Source organism: Centropristis striata, chromosome 13 (assembly GCF_030273125.1).
Source record: "Centropristis striata isolate RG_2023a ecotype Rhode Island chromosome 13, C.striata_1.0, whole genome shotgun sequence".
Taxonomy (NCBI): domain Eukaryota; kingdom Metazoa; phylum Chordata; class Actinopteri; order Perciformes; family Serranidae; genus Centropristis; species Centropristis striata.
Genome location: NC_081529.1, coordinates 6,125,770 through 6,150,973, shown reverse-complemented (window position 1 = coordinate 6,150,973; position 25,204 = coordinate 6,125,770). Strand labels below are relative to the sequence as shown.

General features: G+C 40.2%; 1 protein-coding gene across 3 annotated transcripts in view; it reads left to right on the top strand.

Moving 5' to 3' along the window:
• The first annotated feature begins 2,071 nt into the window (after positions 1–2,071).
• The window catches only part of LOC131983282 (protein shisa-8), a 133,335-nt gene continuing 110,202 nt past the window's right edge, over positions 2,072–25,204 (top strand). For 2 of the 3 annotated variants that reach the window (XM_059347986.1, XM_059347985.1), the window contains exon 1: positions 3,649–4,599. In XM_059347986.1, coding sequence (XP_059203969.1) covers positions 4,034–4,599 — 566 coding nt within the window. In that variant the 5' untranslated portion in view covers positions 3,649–4,033. Of the gene's footprint in view, positions 3,585–3,648; positions 4,600–25,204 lie in introns of those variants that run through there. The other variant, XM_059347984.1, reaches the window with a different exon arrangement.

Sequence of the window (25,204 nt, the reverse complement as noted above, 5' to 3'; positions counted from 1 at the left end):
TAAACCAATCTTTAGTCCCCACAACTTTGATTTCTGTGTCTTAATTAATGACCTGCTTTCCATTAGAGAAAATGTGCTGAGGACACTTTAATGTCAGACTGCAGGAAGGAGGAGGATTAGCTGATTTGTGGCACATCACAGCACTATAGTGTGAAGTCATGGGAGTGTGTGTCGGCATGCCTTGTGTGTGTGTGTGTGTGTGCATTTTTCGTAAGTGTGTCGTGCATTTTCTTGATATAACTCCTCGTGCACTCCGCCAAAGATTTTAAGCGAATTTAGGCCGAGAGGGTTGGACAGAGTACAAACAGCGAGCGAAGACGAGCCGGGGGTACTTGGGCAAAAAACAACAACAACACAAAAAAGAAGACAGTTTGGCTCAAATGAGTCTGTGGAGAGTGTGTGGAGATAAAAGGAGAGGATGACAGGGAAATAAAGAAAGCCTTTAAGCTTTTATGTTAAAAAAGTTTGAATGAATTAATATTTAACATGAATATAATGTTAGCCACTTAAAAACAGAATAAAATATTAAGCAGTGTTTCCTTTTTTCTCTCTGTTTCCTGATTTACCCAGTTCATGGTTGGACCCAAAGGCACCACATCGACTTATATCTGAAATGATTCAGAATTCATAACATTTTGCTTCCCCGTCTTCAGTTGATTTCCTGGGAATATCTCTCTTTTTATTAAATTCCCTCTGAAGACTTTTCCCTCTCCAGGTCTAATATGTCACTTTCCTTTGAGATATCTTCTTTTTCCTGCTACCTGTCTAAACTCCCTCCCTATCTATATCTCATCCTCCCACTCTCCCTCCGTCAGTTCCTATTCCACATGCTTTCCCCATCTTTCTTAATCCCCCTCCCTTCCCTGCGATAATTCCTCTCCTCCTTCCCTCCTGTGCTCCCTCTCCGTCAAGCCCTCTCTTTGGCAGCAGCTCCGCTGTCCTCTTCTCTCCTCCCCTCCCTTCTTCCCTCTCTTCCTGCCTCCCTCTTCCTCTCTGTTTATTTTACTCTCGCTTCCTCCTTCCACCCCCCCTCTCCCTCTCTCTCTTCTTTCCCCTAAATCAGCTCTTATAGACTGCAGCATCACACATGTTCCAGCCATGCTCCCACAAAGAAGGGGATGTGCAGATGCATTAGCGCAGTAATTACGCACAGGCAAGGAGATGCGCATGGTAACTGAAAAGGTTAGATAGACAGCAGGTAAATTGAGGTAAATTAAAGGATTTAAAAAAAAATAATAAAAGGAGGGATCATGAAGGTAGTGAGTTTTGATAGTTGGGAGGCAGGAAGAAAAGAAAAAAAGCGGGACAAAACTGGGAGAAGAGAGTGTCAGTGACACATAATGAGAGAGAAAGGAGGAGAGTCAGCAGGCGAGAGCTGCGCTCATTTACGCACAAAAGACATAAGTGTGTGTATGAGAGAGAGAAACGGAGAGGGAGGGGAAGAGTGAGCGAGAGAGGGAGGAGTGAGTTGGAGAGGGAGGAGTGAGAGAGAGAGAGAGAGAGAGAGAGAGAGAGAGAGAGAGAGAGAGAGAGAGTGTGTGAGAGACATTGTCATCCAGTCCTGGCAGAAAGCAGCAGCAGCAGCAGTAGCAGCAGCGCGAGCATCACCAGCGGACGGGATACAGACGCACTGAGGCAGCGAGGAAATAAGGGAATACACACTGATGAAGAAGCAACAACAAAGGGAGAGGATGGAATAAAAAAAAAAATACTGCTTCTCCTTCTCTTCCCACTTCTGTTTGGAGCATCCCACAAGCAGAGCACCAGTGAAAACACATACATATGATATATATATAAAATTCCTATACATATATATCAAATTATGCCTGTTTTCAAAGAAGCTGCAGCCGGACAAGGACTGAGTTGACAGCACAATCCATTGCATGAAAAAATTTGGAGATAATATGCAAGCTAAAAACTGTTGCATATTAATGCTTTGAGATTTTTTTGTCCATTTTTTGCTCAAAAGGGGGAGAAAAAAGACAAAAAAATACATTGATGCAAATGGAAAATTTGGAAAAAAGCTTTTGCTGCAGACAGTCCTATATCTCCAAGAGGGGCTTCTTTTGAAAACAGGATTTTTAACATTTTTATTTTTTGATCTGCCCTCATTGCCACACGGCTGTTTGGCTGTCGCATCTCCACTTGTCTCTGTCGTCCGAATGGGCTGGGGGAGTATTATTCCGTTGAGGCTTGCACAATTGCGACACTGAAAAGTGCAGAGGGCAATCCACAGGCTCTCTGACCCCCCCGCCCCACGCTGATATTTCCAACAAAAGCCCCGATCAGCTCAGCTCAGCTCAGCTCAGCTCGGGCTGAGAGGGAAAGGGTGAGGTAAGTTGTTTGGGGGAGAGAAAGAGGCAAAAATAAAGAGTGCATAGACGGGGGATTGTGATCAGAGTGTAAACATAATCAAAAACTGAGCCGAAAGAGAGACAAAACCATCAAAGCTGAGATCCGTTATGTGGGACACTCCACTCTGGACAAGTAATTCCTCTTTTTACAGCTTCTCTTGATTCAGTATCACAACATCAGCCCCCCTCGCTCCCCTCCCACCTCTCTCTTTCTCCTCCTCTCCTCTTAGTCTTAGCACTTGTAGGGCAGGACTGAAGCGGGCTGACAGACAGAGCACCCAGCTGGTGTCCTGGGTCTGTTAGAGACCCTGGGATCCACGGAGAGGAGGGGTTCCACTGGAGTGTGCACGCAGCAGCAGCAGCAGCAGCAACAGGAGCCCCGCACGCGGCAAGAACAAAAAGCGATTGGACTCCTTGTGTGTCGTTTAAAAGCTACAGCCTGACACTGACAGTCACCAGGGGGATTTGAGCTGTTTGTGTGTGCGTGAGTGTGTGTGTGTGTGTGTGTGTGTGTGTGTGTGTGTGTGAAAGAGAGAGAAAACACGCCTCAGGTGCAAGAGCTTTTGGACTGTAATCATCAAAGGATTTCAGCTTGACGAGAGCCTGGAGTTTAAAAGAATTTTGCACAGCTGTTGTTACCTGTTGGCTGGAAATAGGAAGAATACACAATCTTTTACAAAATAAAAGCTCGACATTTTAATATCACTCACAAAGGCTGGATCTCAAGGAGGGGAAGTTCAACAAAGTGGAGCAAGGTGGCAGCGAAAAAGATGCCAACCACAAAAATAAAAAAGCTTCTTTTGAACAGGGACACTGAGAGTAGGAGGATGATTGATGCAAGTTAAGCTCTGAGAGGGAGAAGTGGAAAACACTGGTCAGAGTTTTTCCAGGACATCAGAAGTGATTTGACTCCAGCGTTGAGCATTAGAGTTGTTATCCACTCAGGAATATGAGTCCGACTCGGGAGTGAAAAAGCCTTTCATGTGGGAGCCCGTGACTATCTTTGAGTTTCAGAGGAATCTGCCTTCTTTTTCTTCAAGCGCCGTCAGGATCCAAGAGTTCTCTTTTCACGGATTATTCATCCACTCAGCAGGGGGGCTTATTGCAGGAAATGCCAGAGGCAAGTTCATTCGTAGGTAGTACGCCCTCCTAAACTAGATTCCCTCCAAGCCACCGGATTTGTCTACAACCGCCTCTGCTGTCTGCTGATGACATATGGCTTTGTGAAAGGTGACAATTCCTGAATTTTGGAATATTATACATACAAATACACCTACACACACACACACACACACACACAGCAAACTGCCAGGGACTGTGATGTGTCTGTGCATGTGAGTGCCTCCTCACAAGGGACTCATTCACTCCTGTTGAGATGTGAGATTGATTTCTTTCACTCACTTGTTCCTCTGCCCCTTGACGACAATTTAGTCTCCTGTAACTGTGTGCAGTAATAACTCCCACAACTCTAATTGAATGCTCCTTGTGTTTTTTCCTGGCATGCATATAGGCTAACCCCCCTCTGTTTATTTCTAATACCTAAAAAGCTCACTGATTTATTCGGTGGTTGTCATTTTTAACTTTTTATTTCTTTTTTGTTTTTCAACCTAGGAGCTTTACTATCATTAAAAATTACACATCAGCACTGAGCCGCCACGAGATACTGGAGTAAGTTCAAGATGGCCGACTCCATGCATCCACTCTTGGTGAGCTTCGCCCTGGCCATTCTCTTGGGTTTGACCTCTCTGGGTGGACTGAACTCTTGGCCGTCAGGTCAGGCTTTGGCCCAGGTTTCTACCAACAACCAGACAGCAGAACCTACTATGATACCCGAGGCTGCGCTGGCAACGCCCACACCGGAAGCGGAGGACAAAACAGCCCCGTCTAGCGGTAACCGCTGCTGGGGCTACTATGATGTCATGGGCCAGTGGGACCCGCCCTTTAACTGTAACGCAGGTATCTACCTGTTCTGTTGTGGCTCCTGCTTCTACCGCTTCTGCTGCCAGTTCAAAATTCACAGTTTGGACCAGACTTCCTGTTCCAACTACGACACGCCCGTCTGGGCAAACACCGGGCGGCCGGTGGCACCCGTCACAGAGGTCCAAGAGGAACCATACAAGGATCGGACCCATATGATCGTGTATATTATCTGTGGAGTGGTGGCCATCATGGTGTTGGTCGGGATTTTCACCAAGCTCGGGCTGGAGAAGAGTCAGGGAGGACAGACTGACATGACCAACTCCAGGTACGAAGTGAGAAAGATGGATGGATGTTATTAGGCGCGGAAGGCAGTGATGATTAATGAGTAGATGATGGATGTGATGACGATTAGCAGTGAAATGGATGATGATGATAACGATGTTGCCAACAATCATAATGATATTGATGCATTTAGTTTTGTGAGATTATCTTGATGGATGGATGGATGGATGGTTGGGAAGGACTCCTTGTTGCCTGAAAGTCAATCAGCTCATTAAGAAAATATGTGGAGAAGCCTTTTATTCAGGTTAATGCCGTACATTTTCAGTACAAAAAGTATTTTTACATTTTCTATTATCATATTTTCTCGAACAATAGATTCATAATAGATTTATAATTATATTCTATTGAGGCAAGCCGAATGGAGCCTGGCTGATGAAACATGCCACCTGTGACGGCAACTGTTTATTTAAAAGTAGCCCTCCCCTTAATTAAACAGGTGGGTTACTTAAAATTTCACCCCCCACACGATGTAGCGATGCTGTCATACGTCCGGGAACGCCCCGGACTCGAACATGCCCACTGTTCAGCAAATGCCGGTATTGGGAATTCAAGATGGCGGCCAGCAGCTACTGATGAGGAAGAGGTCTAGTCCATCCAGTGTCGGCTTCGTTAGCCTGCCAATCCCTGGCAGCGGGTTTTCAGTCCGTATTATATGTTGTAGATTTCGTTTCTCATCCTTGGATTAATCCACTTGCTCCAAAACTCCTGGCTTTAACCTGGTGATCCTTCTCCGCACTTAGTTTGGGTTTTGGTTGACCAACTTTTATTTTCCAAAAAATAAAATTCTTGTGTGTTTTGTGTTTAATCGGTCACCTTTGGAAAAGGTCATACTGGCATTTTTTTATTTGCTGAACAGTGGGCGTGCTCGTGTCCGGGGCGTTCCCGGACGTATGACAGCATCGCTACAATGGTTATTATGAATGGGGAAGTTAGCTATAGCTAAAGACTAGCTAGGCCTCATTTTTTTCACTTTTCAGACCAGGAGACTATTCAGACACCCAACAAATATACCGACTCTCCATTAAATTCCCTATAAGAATGAACGAAGCAATCCCCAAATTTCCCAAACAATGGACAGTTTTTAAAAAATAAGCAACTGTAATGTAGGGCTACACGATGGTCTAGTGGTTATCACTCTTGCCTCACAGCAAGAGGGTCGCCGCTTCGGCTCTGGCCTGCGGCTCTTCTGTGTGGAATTTGCATATTCTCCCCGTGTCAGTGTGGGTTCTCATCGGGTACTCCGGCTCCCTCCCACAGTCCAAAACATGCACTTAGGTTTAATTGGTGACTCTAAATTGACCCTAGGAGTGAATAAGAGCGTGATTGTCTGTCTCTATGTGTCAGCCCTGTGACAGTCTGCAGACCTATCCAGGTGTACCCCGCCTCTCACCCAATGTCAGCTGGGATCGGCTCCAGCCCCGTCAGCCCGAGTGCGGATAAGTGATTAAGGATAATGAATGAATGAACTGTAATGTACTAAATTTCAAATTGTAATTGAGCAATGCATTGCTGCCAGTCACTTAAAGAAAACAATGAATATATTAACACACATTTTAAAAAAATTAAATCTGGTCTCTATAAGCGTGCACCTGTGTGAGTCAATGTAAGTGTAAATGCCTGCATGTGTGAATGGACATGTGTGTCTTCCTGTGCATATTTCTGCATATGTGTGAGAAGGTCACCAGCTGGGTAATGAATCAAGTGACTGAGTCACAGAGAGGTGATAATGGGTGTGATGTCTGTATGCAACCATGAGGGAGCAATGGACGTAGGCGCGAGAGAGACGAGCGGATGGAGGTCAGGCAGTAGGATGGAGATTCCGAAGGACAGGGGGGATAGTAAGGGAGGAGTTTGGTGGGAATTACAGTGCAGTTGTGTTTTGTTTTCTCCGTATTACTGTAGCCGTTTCACATTGATGGTTGATTGATTGCGGTGACACAACTATGACTGTGGCAATGTGCGGCCTCCAGTGAACAATGAGAAGAGAGAGGGTGGTTTTTTGGAAGGGTGGAATATTGAGCGGATCTGACTGGAGAGCAGCCAACGGCTAATTCTAGTGCAGAGAACAGGGGTGTGTGTGAAGGGGAAAGGGGGAGGAAGAGAGGGAGATAGTGTGTGTGCTGGGTGTGACCGTCCAGCCTATCGGGTGTTAAGAGTCAGGCCATGGGGGCTTCTTTAAAATCCTGTCATTAACGGATCTCCTCTCAACCTTCCAGCGGAGGATGAGAAGAGGAGGAGGAGGAGGTGAAAGAGGAGAATAGCGGTGGACATCACCACTCATTAGTGTTACACGGCACTGAGCCACCCATAACACAATGAAAGCTGGCAGCTCTTGGCACATTTTCTCCCCCGAATCAAACAATTATGTGTGAGAGGCTTTATACTTGAATAAAGAGAGATATTTCTGAAATGTGGTTGGCTTTCTCGACCACATGCAGGTCATACTGTCAGAAAGATATTCAGCTTTTGTCCTGAAGTTTCTCAGAAGTGACATGTGTATGCCTCCAATCAGCAGGACAGCTGTTGGATAGCGTCCGTCCTGCTGAAGCGTCCTGGAACAAGACACTGAAACTCTGCTCGCTTGACCGTCACTCTGACCTTCCAGGACGGAAACCTTTTGTTGTCCCAAAAGAAGATAAAGGAAATAGGTTATTGAAATTTTAATTACCAGTCCTCCTTTAAAATCAAGTTACTGGAATTTCTATATTTCTAGAGTAACCATGAAGAGAACATTTTTTGAGCAATTAAATTAAACTGTCTTTGTAAATCAAAAACAACCTACCCTGGTCCTCTGAATGGCTGAAAGTGGCCAAGGGGTACCATAAAATACATTACAAAAAACAGTTAAATAAGACTGATATGAAGAAGAACATTTTTAAAAGTAAAAAAAAAAAAAAGCCAACCAGTCATATGCATACACTACATATACAAGCAACAGGGCATCCACTTAAAGGTTTCTACTGGATGGTTCGGTTTGCTTGACTTGAGTCATTTTTGTTACCAGGTCCTTTTATGTTTTGAATTTCCAGTGTGGATTGTAGCATTCTCAGCCATTTATTATCGCGCTGCTGTGTGACATCAAAACCAGAGCAGATGTTCCAAACAGAGGAACCAGAACAAAAGAACCATTTTTAAAATCTGGGTCGAGTATGGTTGCTTTGATGGTAGTTTGGCATTTAAAAATTGGAGGCCTCTGCCTTCTGTCCAGTGCTCAAAGTGGGCCGGTACTCACGGGCAGTGTTGGGGTCTATTTAAAAAAAATAGAAGTCAACCAAAAAAAAAACCATTTACCTATTTTTTCCCAAGAGGTAGATCAACAAAACAATGACATGTTTACAGGTGTCGTGCCCCTTGATTCAGGGGGTGAAATCCCAGGGAGCACAATCCCTCGTGAAGTCATGAAAACCAAATAAATAACAACACGAGTACAGCACTTTCTCAGGCACAGTTAGTAGATGCCAACCACCATAAAGTTACGTTTCTAGTTTGGAGTGAATTGTATTTATGTCCATTGTTTTAGAACTGCTTTCACGGTGTGCGCTGACGGACTTCATGGTGCATTCGGTTGCAGCTCGAAAATACAGGAGAATACTTATTTACAAGTAAAGCAGAATGCCAGAGAGCCTAACTGCACTATGTTCCACAAGAATTGTCATCTGGTGCCTGAATTTTGTGTTCCTTGAAATAAATAAAGACTATTCCACCATGAATTGATGCAGAAAAGGCACAAAGTGATGCATAACATATAACCTGCCATAACCCTGCAATAACCCGCCAACATCTAGCTAAAACAATAAAATGGTCTTTTTACAGTAGTGCATCAGTAATAATGATGATCCAGTAATATTATATACACTCATACAGGGGACATTCTGCTGCATTTATATATATATATATATCATACTTGAAGTGCTTTTTGCTGTTAAAGGTTTTGTACTTGTACGTATGAATGCAGGACTTTTACTTTAAAAGGATAGATTGACTTTATTGTATGGCTTCTTTTGAAATGAAAGATCTCAAGGACTTGTTGCCTTTAAGACTAAATGGATTCAATCTTTCTTGAAGAATTGTCGTTCTCCAAAGCGCCCTTCTTTCTGCCAATGATTCATATTTAGTGTTAATATAAAAGACGCACTGTGACAAAAGCAGAATCGTTACTAATGTGCCCTCTTTTGTACTTTCATGACGTAGTCCCAAAGAAGTGTCTCTGAAATCACAGGGAGGGAGTGGAAAAGGGTCAGTGACAACCATAAAGCAAGTGAGAATGAGAGAAAGAAACAATAGAGGGATGGAAAAAGGCTATTTGGGGAAACAAAGACAATGACGCCAGAGCTAACCACTGTAGTTCTGTGACCAGAGCCCAGTGATAAAGGACAGTCTGCTGGAGCGTGAGGAAGGGAGGGAAAAGTTACACAAGAGAGAAGGAGGTGCTGATGAGTGAAGGACTTAGCTGTTGCAGTTCTGCTGATCTGCCAATGAGAGCTGTGGATGACTGGTTAGCTTTGTGGCCAGGCTGCATGGATAATGATTGTCTGAGCAAGTCTTTCAAACTTTTAAAGACATTTTCACTGCTGAGGACTTGTTTTAGTTTGGAACTGGGCTGGTTCTGACCAGCTGTTGAAAGATTTCATCCTAGTCACTGCTGCATATAATCACATTTTGGTAATCCACGAAACTGTGGGTCTGGAGAAAACGGGTCTCCCCAAAATATTGTGTGAAAGATATTGGGGAAGTATTGTGTATCAAAGGGCTGTCAAAATGACGATGAAAGATTCCAAGTTCAATTTTTGAGCATTATGTCCATAAGAGAGCAAAGCAAACAGTAATGGACATAACTAGGCTCCTTGTATTGCTATATTTCTACCAAGCATTGATGATTCATTCATACCGTCATTACTTTAACGAAAGCACACCAAGGAAGTCAACCTTCACATTCTGCCGAAAATTGTTGATAGTTTGGAGACAGTAGCCAACTTTCCATTAGTCTGAGCTAATTTGAAGTGAAATTTTGAAATTTCACATTAAAGAAAATGTGAATTAGGGACGTTTCCATCAAATAGTTTAGCGCGAACAAAAAAAGCTGCATGAACGTACTTTGGTCAGAAGATGGCGGTGTGCTGTATTGCTGTAGGCTAATCTGTCAGTTTGATGTTTCCATCAATGGATTTCTATGTGCATTTTGAGGATTTGCATGAGAAAAGCTTGATGGAAACACCAACATTTAAATACTGTCAGGGGTGTCTATGGCGTCATATTTGAGTCATAAGTCGTGCGAGCGATAAGACATCTGCACGCGCGCAGAGAAACCGGATCAAAACATTAAAAAAAAAGATGAGAAAAGAAATTAAAACAAAAGAAAAGAAAAGAAAAAGAAACCTGGACAAGGATATGATCAGAGAAGACTGACGTAAATTAAGACGACAGCCTGCACCGCCGCACTGCAGCTCTCCGCTCCGTGTCACGGCAAACCCATGGATCCAACCCTTTTAACTACTGTATGATCGTTTATATGATGTCAATTGTAAAAGGCACTTTCTAACCTTTTTATTGCCAGTGATGAAGCGTAGAGTTGTGGTCGTCAACGTCATGAAACGACCGTTGTTGTTTACATGATGCCGCCGCTACCACTGAGCTGTCAGCAGAAAACTGAAAAGGCTCCCATGTGGAGGGCTGGAAAATGACCAATCATGAGAGGGCCGGGGTCAGCCTTGGTCTCCGCCCCCAATGTGTCCTTGTGTCCAAGTCCTTGCTTCACGCGAGCAGAGCTCCACCGCGAGCAGAGCTCCACCGCGAGCGACCACGAGGGAGAGAGTGAGTGTTGTTCTGCGTGTTGCTGTTGTTTTTTACTTGCTCTCGCCTGCCTCTGCTTCACTCGGTTGCTGAATATGTGTGCGAAGATCAAACAAGTGTGCGCGGCAGTTGAAATCTGCACGCATGACACGAAATAATTTGCGAGTACAGATCTCTCTGCGCTCATACAGATCATAGACTGTATATAAATAATGGATGTAGTCACTGTGACGTCACCCGTTGGTTTGTGGACTGTCTGTTGGAAGCCTCGAGTTCAGCGTTACTGTTGTCGCCATCTTGCGTTTCCATCTTGTTTCCGATGCGCGGAGCAGACCATGTTAGCATTAATTGGAGCATTAACTGGGATGTTAGTTTTGGCTAGCAAAAAACAAAAACAAAATGTATGTTACTTACCTCAGAAAAATGCAGCGACTCCTTGGAGTGTCTATTAGTCCAACCAAACACTGAACAAGACATTTTTACTGAACAAAACGTTCAAATAAACTGTCATTAAGTGAAAATACAGTGAAAGGGTCAAAGTTATGAGACCAAATCAGTAAACGTCCTCTTTTCTATCTATATAACGTTATATATAACTTTATTGACATGTTGCCGTGGATACGCATTGCTCTGCTTCTCTCCTGATGATGGCTCGCCTTGTTAGTGACCTGTCAATCAAAGGTAGCCACGCCCCAAATCATACGATTCTTTGTCTTCTATTTTCTTCTAAATGGGGCCATTATTAGAACTATTGACATCAAATTGTCTTGAAGAAGATGTTTTACTAGCGATTGAGACCATAGTGTTGTCCTGAAAAAAATTTCTGAGGTAATAAATCAAGTGAGAAGTTTTCAAATTTTGCACTGAAATGAATGGGCAGATTTTTTTTGCAGCCACAGGCTTAAGGCACTTCCTGGTTGGCCTCCATGCTCAGATACGGAGATTGCCGCCTGGTGCAGATGTGTTACTGTGATGACTCCATAGGTGTCCCTCTCGCCTGCCTTCCTACTACTCATGCATACGGAGATTTCCGATAAACCAGCAGCAAAATTTTTTTTCATTGAACCATGCTCAGGTACGGTATAGAGTTATCACACTGATCTAATAATCTGGATTTTGTGGTAAAGTGTACTTAATTACGGGTATGTAAAAAGAGTTCCCTTAAAACATCTACATACCTGCACATTACAAAATAAACAAATAAAATAATTTCATGTTCCATTAAACTTCATTTAAGGACCATATAATTTATCATTTTTAATGACAGCTCTAGTGTGTGAAAGTGTGTGACTCAGGTCCTGTAGATTGTTTCTTGTCTGGTAGTTCAAATTCAACTGGGGCTCAAACACTGTGTGCACTGATGGAAAAGGTCTATAGAGAAGGCAAATACAGTAGTTGATTTTATTGATTAAACGATAAATAAATATATATTTGCTCAACAGGTCATAATTCTCTAATTCCCATTACAGCTTTCTTTCAGGACTAAATTGCTTAAGCAAAATCTCATTGACAGTAATACTGTGTTTAGGCTAAACTCACATTTTTGAGACAGCCCTTCGAACACAAAGACCATGAAAAGTGGAAGCAAACAGATAAAGCTAACAGAGTTGAAGATGTTTTAGTTGAAGAAAAAAAGTACCCTTATCTCAAGTTGTAAGACTTAATTTTATGAGTGTACTGAACAGAAAATAAAATAAATAAAATATAAGAAAGGATCGAAACAGAGACAGAGTGAGAGCTTGTTGTAATTTGTTGTGAATAAAAGAACCACCAAATGTTTATTTAATTGCCTGAAATTGGAATGACTATTCAGTTTGAGACCCCAATCATCAAATATGAAGTCATGATATTGGATATTGTCTGAGTTTTTCAGTGAGAAACAGAAACACAGCGAGGCCACTTTGTGTTTCAGTGCGGACTGGATGAGCCATGAAATTGTTTATCATATTTTGAAATTCATTCTCAACCTGCATACATTTGACAGTGAGACACTTTCACCCAGCTGTGAGCGAGAAAGTGCAGTGAGCCCGTGTGTAAACATGTGTGTGTTTGTGTGTGTGTATGCACATGTGTGTGTTTGTGTGTGTGTGTAAACACGTGTGTTTGTGTGTGTGTGTGTGTGTGCACACATGTGTGTGCTTGTGCCCTGTATGTGCGCTCAACAAATAAATCCAGCCACAAAGCTGTTAAGGTGGTAATGCGCTGAAACCCTGGGTCAGGCAATCACAACAGGCAGCGGTGCAATGATGTATAGCACAAAACACACGTGTGCACACACACACACACACACACACACACACATGCATACACACAAATCTCTCATTACACCCCCCCCCAAACCCCTGTGTCCCATCCATTGCACTGCTTCTCACCTCCCAAGTGGCTGTTTGTGTTTTTGTTTTGCTCTCAGTCTGTCTGCTGCTGCGTCTGTTGTGGGGAAACTGCTGCAAAGCAAAATTAAAAATGAATCATATCCTTTGATACGTGATTCAGCGGTGGGAATTAATATGCCATATCAGGGTTTTTTTTAAATTAACGACAGCTCGCTCATCATATTATGGACTGCAGCTTCACTGAGAGTGATGAGAGGATACAGCGGGAGGAAAACATAAAGAGGACGTACTGTACATGAGAGCCTTTCAAGTACTTGATGCAAAATGTCAGCTGTTGTGGTCATATTAACCTGCGTACATCGAGGCAAATCATCGGAATCGTGTTGACAGGTGCCAGTGTAATTAAGGTGTTGGCCAATACATATTTTGCACATCAACCTTTAGAAAATCCAACTATAACAATTGTGTTAATGCGACTGGTGCATTAAGCACTTTAAAATAATAGCTGCCAGCCAAAGGCATAAATAATCTAAATGCCAGGCATGAATTAATGCCAGTGTTAGCAGGTTAAGCATCAAACAAGCACAGGGTGAATAGAAACACAATTAAACAATAAATACTGTTATATACTGTTAATATATTACACACAAATAATCAGAAATGTGATCGATGGGATAATGTGCTCAATCTAACATTCATAGACTGAATTCTCATTTTTAGATGGTCATCAAAACTCTTATATATCCCAGCCCAGTTATTAACATAAAATAGTAGTAGTAGTAGTAGTGATAGTAAAATCATCAATACCATACAGTTGAAATACTCCAATACAAGTAAAAGTCCTGGACTTACATAAGTTAAAAAAAACAACAACATTAAGTGTCATCTGATGATTTTACCTAAAAATCTATCAAAAGTACGAAATTAATAAGCAGTTACAATGCTCTGTTAGTGTTTTACTATTATGTTTTTGGATAAATATTACTGATGTTTATGTTGCATTTTACTGCTGTAAATGTTTATGGTTCTGGTCATTTCACCTCTTTTATATACTCTTGGGTAGTTTAATCCACAGCAATGCATCATATTCTAAAATATCATAATATGATTGTGTGGCAATCTCCTGTGGGAAGCACGTATCTCTAAAAAGTCAGAAAAACATGTTTTCAAAAATGGAGGTTGACATTTCCATGTCATTTTTTATTATAAAGCAATTCTATGTGCTTTGTAAATACTGTGAATGTATCAGAACGCTCAATCCACAGAGAAATGTAATCAGTGCCTTTAAATTACCAGAATAATTTGAATTCTGTAAGGTTGTGATGTCATAACTGTATATATAAGTAGAAAGTGCCACTATAGTGCCGTTACAGTCATTCCCCGGCTGCAATGATGGTGCAGAAACACTGAGAGCGCAGATACACAACACCTGGAAACACTAACCAATCAAAACATATTTGGAGCGACTCCTAAAGAGACAAACGGAGTGTTTCAGACGTAGAATGACAGATAATGTGAGAAAAATAATAAGAATAAATAATATATATACATTTATATTATTTATTATTATTATAGGGCCGTGACTTTAACGCTTTAATTAAGATTAATTAATTACACAAAAATTGACACATTTTAATCACACTTATTTTTGCACCACGGAACGTTTCTCACTGGATGAGTTTCAGGCGGACCGATTATACTGGAGCACCAACTAGCGTTGATGAGTTCAGACAACAAACCACAGTGAACATGAAGGAAGAAGCTGATGAGACGCTTTGGTTGGCCCCGTGGATGATGGAACATTTAGTTACAAAAACCAACGGATGGAAGCGTCGATAAGAGCATGGAACAAGGAATTCACATATCACCACAGCACATCGAGCCTCAAGTATCACCTCAATGCAAAACAGATAGCAGCTAGCGGCTAGTGTGGTAGCTAGCGTGGATTGGAAGTATTATAGTTTGCAGAAGGTCTACCTACCTATAGGCTACCTGAATTTCTGAAATGTACTATATTTCTAAATATGATATTTCTACACTTAATGGCAAAAATTGCACTGGTCTGTTGAACTTGAACAAAAATAAACAATATTTTTGTTGCTTAAGCTTATGTATTCAGTCATTATTCAATGGTATACTAAAAATCCATGTAAAAAAAATTACTTCTCACTGTTGTCAGGTCAAATATTTATTAAAATGCAATTATAATATATATAATATTACATTAAACTATGTTCTAAAAGAAACCAAAAATATAAGTATGTTACATAAAAAATAGTTCAAATATGTCCCCTTAAAGGAGGACAGTAAAATAATTTTCTCAACATATAAAGGTACTCAGTTAATCAAAAACATTCACATTCAAAAATACAAAATTTGGACATACATGTCTTGACCAGATGTTTTTGACTGGCGTGGCCCAAATGGGGTACTGACTTATGTAGGGGTGGCACACGCCTATGCTTTTTCTAAGCATACTTGTAGAAAAGGAATTGAAAATTGTGTTGTTGTTTTTTTTTTTTTCTTTTATCTTTTTTTTTTTTTTTTTTACAGTTTATTCAAACTAAGATAACACCTCTGACCAGACCAATCATTGTTTATGATAACACATGGAGTGTATCCGAGACATGCCCCTGGACAGGAAGGAAAATTATACTCTGAAAATTAACGAAAGCATTCAGACAAAAATTGCTGTGCATGTGGACAAGGTAGTGTTCTCCCAGGTAAAAGAGCCTTTCTAGAGCCTCGTCATTGATGATGAGGTTGCAGATGAGTGCAGCGAAGGCCTCCACTGTGAGTCAGGTGATGTAGCAGAGCGGGGAGCAAGCATCTGTGGCCACCAGATGCTTGCTCCCCGCTCTGCTGTCCACACACCAGTCCAATGTTTGCCTCTGATATGTGGTAGTACAACTATAAAGTTGCATAAAATTGAAATACAATAATTCACTCCAGCATAAAGTTGCAAGCTGATGTAGTAAAGTATTTTCTTGAAACTAGGAGGCTCGCATAAGTAATCCTGTAAGTAATCCTGTTGATATGAAATGACAAGTGCTGACAAAGAAAGATTAATAATAACATTTGTTGCCTTCATCAATGACCTTGTTAACACGACTGATCGTGTTTCGAATATAATTTCACAGCTCAAGTGCCTTTTTGTGTTTTTGTTTTGTGGAACAAGTGACCACTTGATACCGGAATGTAGAAATATTCATCCTCATACACACACACACACACACACACACACACAGGCGTACTCCCTTTAATAGCATTGTACCACTTATGATAAGTTATTCCACTGAAGAGCCATGCGTTCAAGGGCACCGGCGATTGAATGACCCACTGGGGATCCAAACAACCATTTCCACCGGCCATTCTATTGCTCTACTGTATTGTGTTTCATCAACGGCGCTTTCTATTTCCTTTATTGTTCAGCTGCAGCGGCGCTTTCCATCATCGCCGGTGACAGGTGTTTAGAGCCAAGAGATAAACATGTGCACACGGCGCCGCTCTCCCCAAACGGCTGCAGCAGCGTCCAGATGAATCTAACGTTTTATAGTGACGTCTGCAGTCCAGGTGAAGTTTCTGTGATGAGGCCTGTGGGGTTCATTTAGACGAAAAACTTTCAAGTACAGAAAAAATCTATTAAAATATCAAATAAGATCAACATAAAACAGATCAAAGAATTCTTCAAACTGACTGAGACATTCATCACTAATGTAAAACAGGGCTTCAGGCTTCAGTGCTGATTTCACCTCTTATTGTTGGAGCTCATTCTCACCTTGCCTTAATTAGAGCTTGTGTTCTCGTCTTCGAGCGGTGAGGCTTGTTAAATCACGTCCTCCTCTTCCGTGCTTAATCCGGACTCAAAATAAACTCTTTGATGCTGCAGCAGTAAAAAAAAAAAAAAGACTTTGACCCTCCAAAAGTGCCCTTAAATAAACAAGAAATGATTGTTTCTGCCTTTCATTATCCTCCGTGCAAACGTAGGCAAGAAGTTATAATTGTGAATAATTTTTTAAACCTGGGCCTTTTTGTTGTGTTTAACATTTCATTACTGACATCACTTTTTGCTTTACTATCTCTGCTCCTCACTCCCAAGCCAAAGTGGTCTTTGGCAGTTGGACTGTAAAAGTGATTAAAACGCATATATTTTTTAGCACTAAAACACACTTTGCTCTAAGCCGACTGCTGGCTTTCATGCACCAGCCTGAGGTTTTCTTTTCCCCATTTTATTTGTTGGAACTCTTCATCCAAATAAAGGGTTTAAAAGGTATTAACCAGCACAGTTTAGGTAAACAGCTCAGAGAGGCAGCGTTGCAATGGAGGAAGTTGGGTCAGTGTGTTTTATCTTTCCTGAAGCTCAGACAAAACTAGTTTATTTAATCCGAGCAACACATTGCTGGTCCAAATACTATATTGATATTTATAGTATTCAGAAATATGCATTGATGTGACGGAAAGACTAGCAGATCCTGTTTACATATGACTAATCAATATACCAATATACAGGTAATGCAAGAAGGAAATTACAAATGATAATAATCAGACAAAATCAATATCAGTCTCTAGTTACTTTGTTATCAAAGGTTTGTTTCTCTCTAATTCTCTATATTTTTTTTTTACTGCTTTTACTCTAAAGTATATCAATACTTCCTCCACTACCTGATGTTTGCATAAATTCTATTTCTGTGTACAGTTTAGACAGATATGTCTTTTCACATGCATGTCCGATAGAGGCAGCTGTATCCGTTGTGTTATGATTGTAACTCCACACCACACCTCAGTGCAGCAGAGCTCAGAGAGACAGATTGCTGCAGAGCTGTGAAGTTCCTTAGCTCAACTGTTGCTGCAGTGGCTCCACAACACTTTTTCTATCCCGTCTCCACCTCCCCCTATTCCTGTGCAATTGTTCCATTTCTTCCTCTTTCTCCTTTCTCCAGTTTCCCCATTTCAAATACCGTATCTGGTTATTTCTCCCCCTGTTTCTTAACCTCATCTTCTTCCTCTCCTTCTCTTCTGGGGCCTCTCATGTTTAAAACATGTGGCGGATATCAGGCCGAAATAGTGTGCATGCATGGCAGATGGTCAGATTTAAAAACAAAATGAAACTAGATTTTTACATATTCATACAGTATGCTTCGTGTGTGCTCATTCTGCATATTTTTAAAACAGCAAAAAACAAACTCCTCAAAAATAAGAACATTAAAAAGTAAATGTAAAATCCTGAATGCAAGACCGTTTATTTGCATAGCACCTTTTACCAACAAGGCAATTGAAAGTGGTTTGAGTAAGACATTAAGGCAACAAGGAAAGATCTTAATGTATAACAAGAATCACCAAAATACTAATGCTTGTACAGAATGTATGCACGTTATTGTAAGTGCTTTCACTTAAACACATTGCCTTCTAAATGCTGAATAAGACTTGTGTTCTATCCCATTAAACAACAGCTATTGTGTGAGAAGATGAAAAAGAAGATGGGACATGCCTGTCTATATGTGTCCTATGTCCAATCTTCTTTTTTATCTTCTTCACACAATAATAATAATAATATTCCACAATAAAGTCAGAATAATTTTGTTTTCAGACACGATCCTCTGTTAATTGTGGTTTCATTTTGCTTTCATGTTTGGAAGAGATTAAAGTTTGGAGAATATATACATTTTATCAAGAATAAATCACATTGTCACAATCATTTCATGGAAACTTTATGAGCAACCATGTAGATATGAATATGAATACAGTATAAATGCTTGCATTAAGTCATATAGGTTCCTGTGTTTAATCAATCAATTATTTAATTTCCCTGACAAAACTTAACAGAAGTTAGACTAGTCGACTGGTTTAAAAGCAAGAAAACAGGCAGAACTTTAAAGCAAAATTGTATATATAAGGTTAAACATTGTCTGAAAAAATATTACAAGTGCCATTTGAAATAGTTCTTTACATTTACCATTAGCTAAATCATATTTTAAATGCAGCTGAAATCCCTGTGTCACAAATCCACTGGAACTGCTCCGGTCGCTAGTAGGAGTTGGGAATGCACCTCACGAACTCGGTGTTTGGTATGACGTTAATATTTAATCAAACACCCCCAGGGACTGTGATCTAAGAAGAGTCATGGTTTGGCATCTTTATCAAGCGTACAATTTCGATTTATTGCGTTAGCTAGGTTAGCTAGTGTTAGAGCCGGAGCTCTTAAAGCCTCTGCCCCAGTTCTTTTATTTTGTTCTAGACTTGTTTTTTACAAAAGACCACAAACTACTGAATACAGTTTACCATTTATTGAAAGAGGTTGGACTTTTTTGCGATTGGTCAAGTTAGGATGATGACGGCAGTATCCAACCCATACTGGTCACCTTATGTCTTATAACTATGGTGTCTTGTATGTATGTTTCTTACTGAAATAGCTGCACTCTGATCTAGTTCTAACCGGTTTTCAGGAAAGGTTCAATAAGAGGGAACAATGTTCTCTCTTTAACCTAAAGTCAAATATAAGAAGAGCCTTGCTCATGATGAGGGCAGGATGTGCCCCTTGACCTGCAGTTCAATAGAGGAACTGAACTTCAAATGTCCGTTTAACACTCTTCTGCAAAGTCAGTGACATTTTTTAACAAATAATGGTTTTAACACTTCAGTTACAGCTAAGATAAGCTAAGCTAAATATCCCTATCCTTCACTAGCAATAGCCCACTTCGTTGACTCACAGAACGCTAACATGCATGCTAGCCGGCTAGCTAGCAAGTAAGATTGCTTCAATATGCTGCAGGCTAAAGCTGTCAAGAAAATACATGCTGACGGCTTTCCACAGCAACAGCTGAGACAGCATGTCAATATGTGTATATATTTTACGGACTTGTCAACTAGTGGCTACCACAGCTAGAGGACACCAGAAATACTAATCTCACACACTCCTAACAAAAATTGTCTTTTTCACCATTCAAAGTTAAGTTGTTGTTTTTAATCTGCCAGAGCACAACAGATTCTTTAACCCCACATCATCCCTTTCTTCCCAGCTTCTCACATTAGGTATCAAAATTGCAACAGCCCATCTGCCAGTAGCTTTCTCTCTGCTTTGACTTTAAAGCATCGAAAAAAAGCATCCAAAAAGTCCTGACTCCTCTTCGTTGTCCTACTTCTGCTGTGCGTGATAATTTTATCAGATTTTCATTAAAGCCCACACACTATATTTACTATAAGATAAGTAGCTAAAACACCATATGTCACTTTATGTTTGACAGGAGGGCTAATATAGATGAAGTGTGATTACTACATCTGAGAGGTTTATTTTTGAGCTGGACTGTGGGCTGTTAACAACAATCTGTGTCACTTTGGACTTTGTAATCTGAAGTTGCTGTAGGAGGTTTGTGGGAGGCTCCATTGTCAAAGTGTGTAAATATATATTCCTGTCTATATTCAGTCGATTACTCCTGAGGAGTGGAGAGCCTCTCCTGGACTGTGTACGTTTGTGTGGATAGTCTACATGGAGTTTGGAAACAGGCCGTTCAACGTGGGCTCCATTTTCACTCCAGTGATCCTGGTAATGGTCTTGTCCCAGTGTGGATTGACGCTGGCTCCAAGTCGCCCTGACAGAAAATCAACTGCTTACATGTAGCAGTTTGCTGGAGCGTGCACAGTAGCAAGCATTAGGCTATCACTCCCTGTGTACTGTAGCTGGTCATCTCTCGTTCTCCTGCTCCTCCCTGTCTATCTGTCTCTTTATCTCATCTCTATTCATTGCCATCTCACCGTTCTCAGCTATTATGCATATCTTCATTTCTTTGCAATCTGCCCTTCGACCTTGTGTTTCCTTCTCATCTTTTAATATCTTTCTGCCAGAGGAGGGAAGAATACTGAAACATTTCTCTCAGGTTGAATTGTTGTTGACTGAAGCAGGTAAAGTGTAAAGTAAAGTTGTGTATAGATCTAACACATAAAATACACAAAATACTAATATACTGTATGTGAAATGGGTGAACATGATTAACCCAGTTGAGGAGAAAAAGGTAAATTATTCCATCATTCTGTGGTCTGAAAACTTGAAAGTATTGCATGAGCTTAGGGTTAAAACAAACAAGCAACTTTTCTGGTTAATTTCACATTATTTATTTTTTACAGTTTCATTGAAGAATATTAGAAAGAAGAATAGTTCAACTATTTTAAAGCATATCCTGGTGATTTGAAGGCAAGATTAGGGAGAAACTCACCCAGTTCGGTCTTGAATCATTCCCATAAATACCTCCACATACCAGCCACTGATTGATTTTTAATTTATTTACTACTAAAAGTCTTATTTCTGCATGCACTATTTGATTAACCCCGCTTGCTGTGCTTTCTCTCTCAATCTCTCTCTTTACCAGACCACAAACAACACAAGAATCAGCTAGGTGGCTAACCTGCAGTCCCGCTTATTTTTCTTTATAACCCTAACCCTCGCCTTTTTTCCTTTGGGCACCGAAATACAATTGTAGTTCTATTTTCAACATGGTCTCACAGGTATCCGTTATATAGCCACAGATTTGCTTAACTCAAAATCCGTGGAATAGCCACGGAATCACTCAAATTTCCGTGAAACTGACACGGATTTTGCTACAATGCAAGTTAATGACAGTCATATCCCGTGGCTATTCCAACATATAAAGATTATGTACATTCACTGAGTGAAGATTTAGAAAATAAAACATATATTTCTCGCTAGAAATGTGATCAAAATCCATTTTTATGCAGAAACTAAGTCAAAATATAGATTTTTTTCACAAAAAATGAGAGAACTGTCCGCCATGTTTTTTGTTCTGACCGCCGGGACCTTGAAAGTCACATGACTTGGAACAAACCAATAGCCAAGGGATATGACTGTCATTAGCTTGCATTGTAGCAAAATCCGTGTCAGTTTCACGGAAATTTGAGTGATTCCGTGCAAGCTGAAACCTCCCTGATACGTCCAAAACTGACCAAGACATAGGTAGGTAGGTATCTAGAGCATTTTATTTTGCATACTAAGGTCACTGAGCATCTTTATTATTAAGTATTTGACCTGAAAATTTTGCATGGACTCTCACTGCACAGATCCGTGAAAATAAACTCATTTTGACATAAACTCTTTACCCTTGAAACTGCTGTTTTGTACCGAGGCCTTCATTACTGATCATTATTATAAAGCCTGTGTATATCATCCCCCGCTAACCGCTCTCCGTAGTAATCATCTAACACTTTTTATCGCTGTTCTCATCATCGTATCTGCAGATCATGACAGCACTGCTGCTAATAAGAGAAATATAGCTCTTATTTACCACAGCGTAGCCTCCACAATCATTTCTCACAGGTTGTTATTAGTAACGTTCCTCCGCCCGTATGTTTTGTTGCAGGTGGGTGTGAGTGTGTTCTTCTCCCTCTCTTGCTTCCTTCCCTTCTCATCTTCTGCCCATCCTGGCTCTTTGCCTCCTCAGTAATCACGCTGTTATCTCCAAACACATCTCACCTACAGGAAAGCTTTTACTTAACAAACAGATTAAACCCGGAGAAAGATATCCATCCCCTTTGACATTCATCCGTCCCCCCCTTCTCTCCCTTCCAGCATTCACCATCCCTCCCTATCTTTCCATCTCTTCCCTATTCCTGTTCTTTATAGTCCAAAAAATAATTACCTGCTCGCTGGTATCGCCCAAACCGTCGTACATCTTCAGCATTGTGCAGGGATGGAGATGAAACAAAAGTGAGGATGAGTGGAAACTCGGGAGGGGAAGAGGAAGGCACAGCTTCTTTACTTTGCTCTCTACTTTCATCCCTTACCATCATCCTCGTTCATGTTCTGTTTGCTTTTCATATTCGTATGCTTGTCTCATTCCCTGTTGGTCTCTTTTTGTCTCTATCTCGCTCCTTTTTTTCTCTTGATCCTTTCTTCTGTCTCGCTGCTCTTTCTCTCTCCCACTCAGCCCCATTTCTTTTCCAAAGTTTTTTTTTTATTGCCATGACAGGAGAACAGTATGTAGCCAGTAAAGTATAAACCATAGAGACATCACTGCAGCCATCGTATAAAAATCACACTTATTATTTTTCATAGGTATAGAAATTTCTCTGCATGGGCTTGTCCTCAAAACCACTTTCCCTCTCTTTTTTGTCATCAAAACTAGCTGGCATTCGTACACACACACACACACACACAGATCTACACGTATAAGCACAATAACACACACAAACTTGTTGAGACAGGCTGCAGAGTGCAGTGCCTATATATGTTGAGACCAATCTCAGCAGTCGTTTCTCACCTTTCAGGTCAGAAAGCTGGGTTATTCATCTTCCTCTCATAGCAGCCAAAATACACGGAGAGAGGGATATAGAAAGAGAGAGAAGTAAAAAAAAGTTGAAGAAAGTTTCGGTGTTTCATCCAGCTGTTTTATGCTCTCAGTTAACTAGGTTATGTTCTAAATATTTACCTCAGAACATACACACTTTGTGAAAAACTAAGTGTCTATTGATCTATCTACGTTGATATAGATCTGTATTCTGCCCTACAAAGCCTAACTACAGTAACTACATTTTTGGTCAACATTGAGTTATAACTGAAAATGAATCCTCTGTTATCTGTTTTATCTGTGACAAAGTTTTAGATTTCAGTTTTGCTTTATTTCAGAGAAATATAATTATATAAAAAACACAAAATCCAACTCAAAACCAAGCAGTAATTACACTTACCACGGTCTGCTTGGAATATATATACTAATTTAAACATAAAAATAATAGAAATTCTAAGTTTATTTGAAACGAAAGTTATTATCTAGATAGTGATGAAGTAAAAAAGTGAGATAAAATTATATTAAGACTAAAATATAAAATCTTCTTATAATATTAAGTCTAAAATATGCACATCTTTGAATAGAGTTGTTAAACACTTTAAATACACTTATAACAAAATCAATTTGAAAGTTTTAATCCACTGAAAACAAAATATAAAAGCTGAAATAAGACAACAACATTATAGTTACTGCACTCTGTCTTTGCATTGCTATTAGAACTTTTTACAGCAATGCAAAACCAGAGTGCAGTAACTGCATTTTGGGGTCAAAGGTCAAATAAATCATCATGATTTTTGAGCATAAAAATTACATCATCAATACATGTAGACATAAGTGTCATATCACTTACCTACCTACAACCCATTTGGCTGGCCAGTTAAAAAATGTTAAAAAACTTTAAAGCCAGTCTCAGTTTAACCCTTTGTGTAGTTATGCAGTTAGGCTTTGTAGGGCAGTGTAGACATTCATCTATATAGACAAAGATAAATATACAGTACTGTGCAAAAGTGTGTGTGTATACAGGTGTGTGCCTAGAAGAATTGATGGTGAACGGTGGTCACACCAAATACTGATTTGATTTAGATATTTTTTCTGTTCACTCACAACATTTCTATTTTTGAAAGCATTCTTATTTTCCAGCATTATTTCACACCTGCCTAAAACTTTTTCACAATACTGTAGGTCTATATAGATAGTGATCAATCTATATGTCTTAGGTCTAAAAAGACAGATAGATAGATAGATAGATAGATAGATAGATAGATAGATAGATAGATAGATAGATAGATAGATAGATAGATAGATAGAGAATTGGATCTTTATTGACATTGATCTTGATATTTAGATCTAGTAGATAGATAGATCTATACAAAAATAGAAAGATGGCATCGTGAAACAGACCATTCTGCAAAAATGGTCACTTTTACTTTTGGTACTTCAAGTATATTTTGACATGAATACTTATTTCTATAAGATATTTAATGCATGACTTTTATATGATAAAGGAGTATTTCTACATTATGGTATTGCTACTTTGAGTAAATGAGCACTTCTTCCATTCTTTTATTCGTTATAAATATTTTAACTTAGTGTTAGATAAATACAGTGCTTGTTCTTATTCACTCAGTGTCTTGCTGCAAATGGGTCTAAGTCAGTTCCCATGATCCTCAGCGACCAGAGGAAGATAAGAGCCAGCCAGAAGAGTGAATCAGTGTTCTACCAAATTCAGATCACTTTGTTGTTGCAGTCGGAAACAAAACACCACACGATAGTTACTCAACTCAAACAGAATTGACCCAGTATGCAAATTGGGTCAATTCCAACAGCTGAATGTGTTCAAGTAACAGTGTTTAACAGTATTTTCTGTCATATATTTAATGTTACAATGTCGGATGTTCATATTCATTCTTATAATGAACTTGAAAATTAGCATAATGTGTCCCTGTTAACTGAAATAGTATTAAATGTAGAATATTATTACACCATGTGAGTGGTTCAGGCTGTATTTTCATTCAGTGTGTTACTGGTGTTCCACGGCAGTTAATTGGGGGTTTAATCTGTATGCTGCTGTGTGTAACATGTCGTATGATTGATGAGACTGCGGGGGGGTTCAGGGTCTACAGTCAATACCACCACTTTATCATTTTGTCTTGTGCTCGGCTGCCTTTAAACC